This window comes from Hydractinia symbiolongicarpus, chromosome 6 (genome assembly GCF_029227915.1).
Source record: "Hydractinia symbiolongicarpus strain clone_291-10 chromosome 6, HSymV2.1, whole genome shotgun sequence".
Lineage (NCBI taxonomy): Eukaryota > Metazoa > Cnidaria > Hydrozoa > Anthoathecata > Hydractiniidae > Hydractinia > Hydractinia symbiolongicarpus.
Window position 1 is genome coordinate 19,850,337 of NC_079880.1, and position 10,521 is coordinate 19,860,857.

The following is a 10,521-nucleotide window of genomic DNA, read 5'->3' on the forward strand; positions in this document are numbered from 1 at the left end:
AGAATCACTATATTAAACAAACTTTTTGATTAACTTGATAAATTATTCGCTGTATTGATTTAGAACGATTCGTTTAAGAGTTTTATTCATGGTCTTCAATTTTTGCTATATATTTCAAATAACTAAGGGTCAAATCAAAAAAGAAACTCTTACATAAGAACAAAAAGGATATTTTATAACAGAAACCGTAACGCGATAGGAATGTCTAATACAGTAGCTCTGCACAATTTTTATAGAGTAAGGAACCCTTCACATTTACTCATGACATTTACTCAAAACGTTGCTTCATCAGTTAATTTTCAATAAAAAAAGGATATCTTCTTATAACCTGAAAAAAATAAATAAATAAATAAAGCACTTTGTTTCCACAGTGATTCTTCTAAAGGCAATTGCGAATAGACAAAATGTCCTGGGAAAGAAGATGCAAATAAAGAATATTTCAGCACGGTAATGAAAGAAAACTCAGAAACCAAAATTCGAGAGTTCTTATAACAAGAACATAGTTGAGAAGTGTTTTTTCTTCCAGCTTTCTTTTTCTTTTTGCTTACATTATTTACAACCTTACAGTGTTAACTAACCTTCGCCTCCATGCACCATGACAGGGTCAACCTTGCATACCTGGGGTATAAGTTCTGAGTTGTTCATATTCTAGTGTAACCAAGGTTAAATAAAAACAGTCTTTGCCATTCTGATTTTTTAGGCAGGTGTGTGTTTTAAGGTCTGGAGAAACTAAAGTTTGATTTCAAATATCAAAGAAACAAAAAGAGTACTGGGAGTGAAGTTGAATTTTGTGAAGTGAGAGGCATTATAAACATCAGTCAGTAGTAAAAATTCTCATTTAATTTTACTAACAAACCATTTTACTTTGCAGAGATTTTCTTTACATAAAGGATAACGTAAAGAATTAAAAATTTGTGATTTCGAAATTTTCGATGTGGAAAGTTCGAATGCGCTATTTGCAAAAATTAACTCCCGCAATTTTATTTTACTCTAAAAATTTATCACCATCTTCCTCAACCTCGTTCCCAGAACTTGTTAGGACTAACGACAGGGTTTCTTTATAGTTTTTAGACTTTTAGAAGAAAATCTCTCTTAGGCGTAAATTTTTGCGCAATAACAAACAGAACGCATTCCGCGCGTATTTAATTTTTGCAAAATTTAAATTCTTTAACAAGGAATAAATAGAGAAATTCTAGGTTTTACATCAAACACAGATATATTTATTTTTTCATTTGAACTACAAAAGTTATACTGTTTATGCTTTTTTCCAACTCATGAGAAAAACGAGAAATTTTGACGCCTAAAACACCTTTCCTTTAATCAGTTTCTTGATATATATTTTCGCGCATAATAATTTTCGAGCAAAACATTTTACGCGTAATACCGCTACTATTTTTTTGCGTATTAACTGCAAATCTATATTATAATACCCGTATACGTCTGTCCGTCCGTCCGTCTGTAACACAAAATGGTAGCTTAGCTGCCAAGACTCACGCAATGTGGTATAAAAAGGACCGGCGAACCCGTGGATTTTTCCACAGGCTAACGACTAGTGTGCAAAAATTAGTACTTGTGTTTGCCGTTGTTTGCATTTTACGGTAACTTCACACGTTTTTTCAAGACCTCCTTAAACAAATAATTATCAACAAGTATTAATTTTCGCAAAAGTGGATTCTCGCATTAGAATGATCATTGGCAAAAGTTATTTCTCGCGATAAATAATGAAAAGACGTTTGGAAAAGTTATTCATCTGCGGTATAGAATACGCGAAAGTTCGGAACGGTCGTTTTCCGAGTGTTTAATCTTATTACTTAGCCTGGTTGCCCAATTATGTTAGTAGTTCCGGGCTAACCCCAACATTTATACAACTTTGTATACGAGAAAGATTATTTATTTTTGATCAGATTTTCCATTAGATCTATTTATTGCGTTGAATTTTAAAAACGTAAGATAATTTGGATCAACATATAAGCCATTTTTCTTTTTTAACGTTTGGTCCTAATAGTTTTTCATAAAGTTGTTAACTTTCAATGTGTTAAATGCGCATTTAAGCGAATATGTTATTAGGGTGGTATTGTTGCTCTTGAAAATACTGTGCCTTGAGGGCTGATTATACTCAAAAAAATTTTTAGATCATGCGGCAGACGTTTAATCTTATTCACAGCTTCATGCACAGAATTTTTTACGAATCCCAGACAGCCTAAATATTCAGCTAAAGAATATTGTAAAACGAAAGAAATTTCTATGGTTTCCTAAGTTTTTAATTATTTTATGTTTTTTTAATTTGTATTTAATAAAGCAAGGCCACTTTAAACGTTAAATTTCGTCGAAACGCGCTGTAATGCCTTTATAATTTTTCGAATAATTCAGTGAAATTTTCCGTACTATGTTTTGTAGCGGAAATTGTCCACGATTTTACCTTTATACATTGATGGCGAATATCAATGTTCCGCAATAGCTTAGGAAGCGCAGATGTTGCAGACGAATGTCTCCCTTATTTCCCTTGATTTCGCGATGTTTTGACTCTCGAAAGTTTCTTTCTTTAAATGAATTTAAAATTAATAGTTCCTATTCATTTAAAAATTTAAACATAACAGAATAAGACAGGACAATAATCACATGTAAAAAATGACCTCTCTTTGCCTCAACTATTAAAACAAATATTTGCGCTCTTTATTTAACTAAAATCTGTACAAACAATACTGCATGGCTAAATACAAAAGTTATTCACGGTCCATAGCCGATATTTTAAAATGTACTTTACAATGTGTGTGGAAAAAAATTAAATTAAAAATAATTTTTAAACTGAATATTAGAAACATGCAAATAAATAAATAGATACAATAATATAAATAAATATATAAATATAATAAATATAATTTACTTAAAACTAAAATTTAAAATTAAAATATACACACGTAATGGTAAAATCTATTTTTATAGAAAAGATATGTCATATGTATATTAATGTTCGCGCCCCAAAAAAAATTATTTCGCGTATAAATACGTAAATTTAGACTTCCACAGTAAATAAGAAAGAAACATTCTGGACTTTAGACAAAATAAGTTGCGTTTCTTTGATGTAAACTAATAGCACTATAATTTCGCGCGTAATAATATTGGTATTAAAGGTTTTGCGTATATTTTGTGTACAAAATTTCGAGCAATAGCAACCTTTTTTTGCGCGAACACGCATAAATTAATGGAAGCGAAAGCTAGTACAAATAAGGTATTTTTTCCCTTCCAAGTTTGGTGCGTAAACACAATACTTGGTCACACTAACCGTAACAAATCCCTCACAGTTCAAACACAGCTTTTGATATTAAACCTTTTCGGAGTGAATTGATTGCAGCCTCGTAATCCTGCAAGTTATACACACCCACATTGAGACTTTTAAAATCCAGGTATCGATTAGACATGTTATGTACCAGGTGAATCGTGTGCGTGAAAGAGAACCGACTCAAATGAGAACTGACAATTTTGATCCCTTTCTGGTAGATTTGAGACGCATCGATAGAGATTTCACTGGATTTGTTTGAAATACCATACAAAACAAATGTGGCGCCCTTACGCAACCACTTGAATTGGCTTTCAATGGTTTTTTTGTTACCTGCAAATAAAAAAACATTTACAAATACATTAAATCTACTACTTACAAGAATACTTTGTACTCGGTTTTCGCTTGCTAGTAACAATGTGAAAAGAGCTTTACATTTGTTGAGAAATTGTTGGGGAATTTGTAAACATAAAAATATATTTGCACGTTAAAACTCATTTTTTCGTTAGAATAAAATCAGGTGAAAAGCCAGCCAATGCTTGAAGTTAAAAAACAACAGCAAAAAATGTGGGGCGTCTGGGGCGAAGAAACCAGTACCACTTTGGTATTTTCTTTGGTATTTTCTCTATAATATATAGTGACAAAGATTAAATGTATATTCCTCACATGAGAGAAACTGTCACCGTAAGAAATCTCGGCCGAAATAAACTTTTGCGAACTTAATTTTGTGATCTTGGGCCCTATTCGCAAAATTAGCTCTTGCAAATTATACCTTCATTTTTTCTCAAAAGCAGGCATATTGTTAAATTGCAAAGGTTCCAAGAAAGAGTTCACAAAGAAAACCATGCAATCGCAAAAATATTGTTCAACAACAACAGATGTTATAAATTCGGAAAAGCAAGTTACGCGAAAACATTTTGACGTGAGAGATTTTTAAAAAATTGACTTTTTAAATAACTTTTGAAGCCTATAATATAATCCTGGCATCATTTATCACGACGGGATTCCTTTAATCGAGTAGCTACGGTATTTATTTCGTGATCTTGCCGAAAACTCGCACACCTCGTAAACTCGTAAACTATAGCTACTCACCAGTACAATCGACGATGACGTCATAACCCCATACTGCATTGCCAGCATTTTTCACACTTTCATTCAAAATACTATCCATAGAACAAATTGAGAATCCAAGGTTTAAGTTTGATATTATACTCTTTTGGTTTTCGGAAACTTGGGTTACCGTCACATTTCGATGTCCGCGAAAATGAAATAAACATAACCATAACAAACCATCAAGGTCTTAAAATAAAAAAAAATAAAAAGGGATAAATCCGCTGACTTTTATTTTACTCAAACAAAGGAAAAATTTAATCTGATGATCAGGCATCTAATATTATATGTAAAACTTAGTGTTCACCATCTTTCAGTTATATTATTACCTGCAATGCTTTCCACACATTTGACTTATAGTTTCTCACATACAATCACTTTACACACAAATAGTGCAAATAGTCTCTATTCTCCTCACAGGTTTCAGTCAAGAACAGCAAGCCCCTTTTAAGTTATCAAGCATTGATTTCTTTATGTTTGTGAAAAAGGCCTTTCACTTACTGCAGAGCTTGGTAGCTAAGAGGAGGAAAATAAATCAGGCACATCACAGCCACAACATTGTGATGGTTAGCTTTTTAACATAGAGACACAAAACAATTTATGGTGTATTTTGACGGTATGCTGCATCCATGCTCACACAGTCAATCTTTATGTAGAAAGTAAAACCTTTTTATGGTTACCACAACATTATTAAAAGAAAAGAGAACTTGAAAGAGTGTGTGACAGTAAGTAAAGGGACAAATTTAAGTTTCACTTGGCATAAAGAGAATTTTCCTTCCATGATTTTCCACACTCATGACAAATCTTTTTTTTATCTTGCATGGCTGATACTTCGAACTTAAAAAATATCCATAAATATTTATTAGACACCTTCCTACAAAATTTTTTGGTCCTATTCCTCCCTTGACGGAATTTTGAGCAATTTTTGAAAATTTGTTACACGAAATAAGCAAAAACTGAAATATATGTTAAACAACTTTTATTTAACTATCAGAAATGGCAAAAAAACGTTAAAATTTGTTCTATATATAACTGATGTAATTAGATTGTAAGCAAACAATTGTACTTTAGACAAATTTCAAGCTTCTGATGACTTCACAGGAAAAGTGCTGAGAGTACCAAAAAATTATTGTAACTAATATGTTCCTTCCGTGATATATAATACACCTGTGCCAAGTTTTATTTCATTTTGAGCAACCTATATGAGAAGTTATAAGGGCCTGTGCCTCCTCTTCTATATATTAAGGCTTTAAAAGCAACACTAGCAATTCCTTCTTTGCCAAGAACACTACTAATAAAAATAAATATACAAAAACACCTTACCTGCACCAGAAACTAGAATTTTTGAGTCTTGCTCGATTTTCCCTATATTATCCCAACCTTGAAGTATACTGGAATATGGTTGACAAAGAACAGATATCTTTATAGGCATTGCAGTTGGTAACAGATGACAAAGTTTACTTGATACAATACAGTATTGCTGCCATCCACCATCTTTCATGTATCCTAGTGCTGTCTTCATGCCATCGTTTACACAGAACTGTGGTTGTCCATGACAGCAGTAATGACACAGGGTGCAATAGTTGTATGGATTGACACAAACACTAAGAAATATATAAAACTAACAAAATGCCTTTTAATCATGATAAAGTTGTCAGGGCATTAATTAAAAACCAATAGTTGTTAAACAGTGGAAAAGAAAACACAAATTTATTGATCAGCATAATGAATCATTTAGTAGGGGATCCAAACTTTGAATAGACAAAATACAGATATTTAAATAACATAGAAAATTAGTAGAAATTATTATGCTCTAAATAAATTATTTTGAACAAAAAGTCAGTTATACTTCAAGAAGAGAATTGCTGAAGGTGTTAAAGTGCGAAAGTAATTTTTCTAGAATCTATTAAGCGTAACCCATATTTTACGCGCATAATATTTTTAGCAAATTTTCATTCAAATAATATTTTTTCTCTAATTCTTCAATAATTAATTACAGTGTTATGTTGTAATATTATTATTATTATTATTATTAAACATTCAATATGCTACAGGTAATAACTTGAAGTCTACTGATCTGAAGTCCACTCACATAAAATGTGTGGAATGTCTCACAAGTAACTTGTCACACATGAAACTCTGAAATTTTTCTGTATCTACATTTTTATGTCTTGGCATCTAAATCTTGTGCACGCTTATATTTACTTCGTGCAAAAACAGAATAATCCTATGATAAGTGAAAAAACCAAGATTGCTATGTATATAGGTCAGTTTATTTATAAAAGTTATATATATATTCACATTGCAACACAAAGGTACAACTTACGTGCTATGATATACTAATGCTTGTTTTAGTAATTTTACATTTTATTTTATTAAATATTTTAGAGCATCTAGCCAGCCATTTTCAGGTGACGGTATACCTTTATTGTATCAAAAAATCGATTTTTTTTATTAGCCATTTCCACTAAAGAAACGACGACATTTCCAATGGTGAAACTATTTATTTATTTTTCGAAAGGGAATATTGACTTTATCCAAATAACTACTTTTTATCTGATCGGTCTTTCACACCTCAAATAGAGTTATGAGTAAATGTTTTTAACACTTATCATCCTCTTGATTATAACTTTTAAAAATAAATTATATTTCCTTTCCGAAAAGAAAAGACCATCTTTCAGTTCTAAAAATGTACGCCATCCTATTCTGTCTCTGCAATTCACAGAAAAATGATAAACGACTTAGAAAGATCTATTTCTATGGCATTCCCAGTCCCGTCTTTGTGAATAATAAAATTTAAAAACACAACCTTCTGAATATTCATTGCCTCGGAAGTGTGAGAGTATCACCATCATCATGAATATTGAAAGGTGTGATATTTTAAAAAAACTTTAAAACACTTTTTGGTAGTTTTTTTTTTTCGTATACCATCTATTAAATTTTATGTCCTCATTTAAGCAAATGTGCATGCAAAAACTATAACTACTCAAAACTTGAGGAACCAACATAAATATGGTGCATGAAGCATATAATAAATAACAATTTCAAAGTATAGAGAGGAAAGAAGTTAAAAAATATGACAAACGTTAAAAATTAAAAGAAGGGTATATATCTAAGTTCTTAAACTGGCATCATCTTTTACTTAAAAAAGTTTAAAAATCATTCAGTATCCCTACTTGCATAAAAAATATAATATTTCACAAGAAAAACCAAGAATATGTGTCATGTTAACTTAATAAAATAAAGAAGATGACACATTTTACACTGAAATTGTCAACTTTTATAAGATGTTGGGTAGTTAAAAGTAATCTTATTACGTTGCATGCTGCCATTAATTCAATATAAAAAATGAACTATTATAACTATCAACTATATGCATTTTAAATACAATTAATGTAACATTACAACATACCGATCACCAATCTTTAAATGTTTTACACTTTTACCAACTTCAGACACAAATCCTGATATCTCATGTCCTTGTATTAATCGTCTTGGAGAAGGTAGATGGCCATCAATAATTCTTAAGTCAGTTTTGGAAACACCACAATAGGATACTTTAACAACAACATCACTTGGATGAACAAGTTTTGGTAATGGTTTGGAGATTAACGTTAAGTCTCCATTGTATAGCTGAATAGCCGAATTCATATTTATAAGCCTGAAACCAAATATATATTTATTATTGTATGATCAAACAATTATTTTCATGATTTAGCAATTTTTATGAATTGATTTCTAACCAACTAGAATAATTCTGATGAGTAAAACCTTTAACCTCAAAATCTTTGTATATAACAGTTCTATAAATTTCTAAAAAATATTATTAAAATATGGCCGGTCCTAATTTATATCTTTAAAAGTTTGGATAAATGTTTCCAATCAACCTGACTTATAATAATAAGCTTATACTTCTATTAGCCTGGAGCAATGTGTTCACTTTCCCTTGAAGGGGCTGGATTATATGTCGTGAAAAAAAAGGATTTGATGACATTTTGTTTCTCAATTTATACTGGATTTTAAATCTGGTTATGTTGAAGTCATTAAATAAAGACTGCCGAAGTTGAAATTGTCGACATCCGCTAAATGAAAAAAACCTGTAATTACAGTTTCGTGGTCTCACCAAGTGGGAAACACACAAATACAAGGCTACCCCTAGGCCTAGCTTTAGCAGTTTTCCCTCCTGACTGACAAAAGCATTTTTTAAAACCAAAATCAGACTTGTAGTAAAGGAAAATGAATTAAACAATTGATAGATTCATGCAAGTTAACGAATGATACTATATGTTAAATACGATGAAAGAAAGAAAACAAAAAGTAAAAGTTTCCTTCTCTGGTTCAACCATCTGCTTATAGTCTGCCATTTTAAATTGCCTCGTTTTTTCTTGTTCTTCGTTTCCAGAAATATACAGATAACTTTGAATAAACAAGTCTAACCAAAACAGGGCAGAAATCAAATCTCGTGGCGGAGAAGAGAGAGGGGTGTAGTTTTGTTAGGGCGTAAATTTTCCATCTCTAACTTCAATTCTAATTTAATTCCTTGAACGATATTTATTAATCAATATATAAAGGGTTGCGGAGCGGGAACAGGTCCCTATGTTCGCAAGCGAAATATTTACATCATACACCATGATAAATTTGGATAGAACTTTTATCTGCTCCAATAGACAGTTTAAATAAGATCTTAAAAACGTTTCCTCAAGTAAAATGCAATCTCGTCTTTATGATACATGTGTGCGCGCGCGTTCCTAGCCACTAATTGCGAAAAAATAAGTCCTGTGGAAAGATATTTACAACATGCATTTGTTTTTAGAGCGTATAAACAGCAAACACTTTGCAGCATAGATTATCGTATAGGTTTCTATTGAACGCACTTTTCTATTTCTGGGGTTTATCTGTGTGTTAAACAAAAAATCTAGAAAAATCGGAGAACGAGAATATAAAAAAATCCGAATACGCGCTTAGTAAAAAGGTTTAGGTTTTTAAAAAAAAACCTTGAAAACATTTTCATACAAGGTTAACTGAGCAATGTTATATGTACTCTCTCATAGAGCATATTCTGGCTTTTGGCCTGCATTGTAGCGTCCTCAAATGTGATGAATCGAACAAAAATTGGATCAATTGAACCAAAGCATAACGTAACGGACAACATTGTTTTCCAAAAGTTTTTTTTTTGTTGTTCTAATTTATGTCAGAAGAAGCGTGCCTGCGTTTGATTCACATTCGCAAAACAGTAAAAACAACGTCGTTGTTTTCACAGTTTGAATACTTTATTCTCCGAGTTAAATTATAAAGAAATTAAAAAACATACAAAAAGGATGTGTTTAACTTTTACAATAACAAATTTGAAGTTCCTCTCCTCTTAAGGGAACTCCAGTAAAAATCACTTTTTTCTTTTATGTTTTATACGTACTCAGAAAAGCATAAGAAATCAAAAAAAACTTACTTCACTTGTTTTTCTTATTTAAAATCGTTGTACTCGCCTTCGCATATTCAATTTTTTTCTCGTAACAGAACAGACAGGCGCAATTTCATTTAGGACTGGACCCGACTATAAATAATGACGTCACATCGTGCAGAAAGTTTAAGCGAGCATAGAGAACGTTCATGTTAAGACCTCTAGCTTACATCTTGGCTTCAAAACAGTGGTAAAAGTCAAATAATTTTTTGCCAGTAGTTCACGCAACGTGTATAAAATTTTCTAAAAAATTGTCACTGGTTTGACTGTACTTGATTAGAATACCTTTAAGTACTAACCTTAAAGGGTCCTGAATTCTTCCTTAAATTTCTTTGTTCAGTTCTGGAGAATGTTAGCAACATTCGATTAATCATCCTGAAATTTGGAGAAAAGACATTGCTTTCATTTAAACAATTGGTTGAGTGTGTATAATGATATTTAAAAAAAAGAACAACAGCTCTTTTGGTGAAATATTTCTTAACGACGATCCGGCCGTACGACGGTCATTTTCAAGTACAAAGTTCAAACACCACATAAAAATTCGATATTTATACAACGTATAATGTTTGCCTGTAGGGACAACGTTATGTATTAGTATCGGAAATAAGTACAAGGGCATTGATGCAATGTTTCTATTGAGTATACGGATTAACAAGCTCTGATTATTTTTTTCATT

The 10,521-nt window shown here is 31.5% G+C and overlaps 1 protein-coding gene across 1 annotated transcript; it reads right to left on the minus strand.

The window, feature by feature from the left end:
* Positions 1 to 2,622: 2,622 nt before the first annotated feature.
* LOC130647422 (uncharacterized) lies at positions 2,623 to 10,276 on the minus strand. Its single transcript, XM_057453274.1, has 5 exons — positions 10,145 to 10,276; positions 7,800 to 8,048; positions 5,711 to 5,991; positions 4,370 to 4,576; positions 2,623 to 3,610 (listed from the first exon to the last, which is right to left on the minus strand). Exons 2-5 carry the CDS (start codon positions 8,036 to 8,038, stop codon positions 3,297 to 3,299), a joined length of 1,041 nt encoding a protein of 346 aa, XP_057309257.1. The 5' UTR covers positions 8,039 to 8,048; positions 10,145 to 10,276; the 3' UTR covers positions 2,623 to 3,296.
* Positions 10,277 to 10,521: the final 245 nt, after the last annotated feature.

What these genes read in the sequence shown, in the direction of transcription:
- LOC130647422 (XM_057453274.1), bottom strand. Translation starts at nt 8,038, where the DNA reads ATGAATTCGGCTATTCAGCTATACAATGGAGACTTAACGTTAATCTCC. An exon ending in AATTCTAGTTTCTGGTGCAG is followed by an intron (nt 4,577 to 5,710) that starts GTAAGGTGTTTT and finishes TTTTATTTTAAG; the next exon opens with ACCTTGATGGTTTGTTATGG. An exon ending in CGTCATCGTCGATTGTACTG is followed by an intron (nt 3,611 to 4,369) that starts GTGAGTAGCTAT and finishes TTTTATTTGCAG; the next exon opens with GTAACAAAAAAACCATTGAA.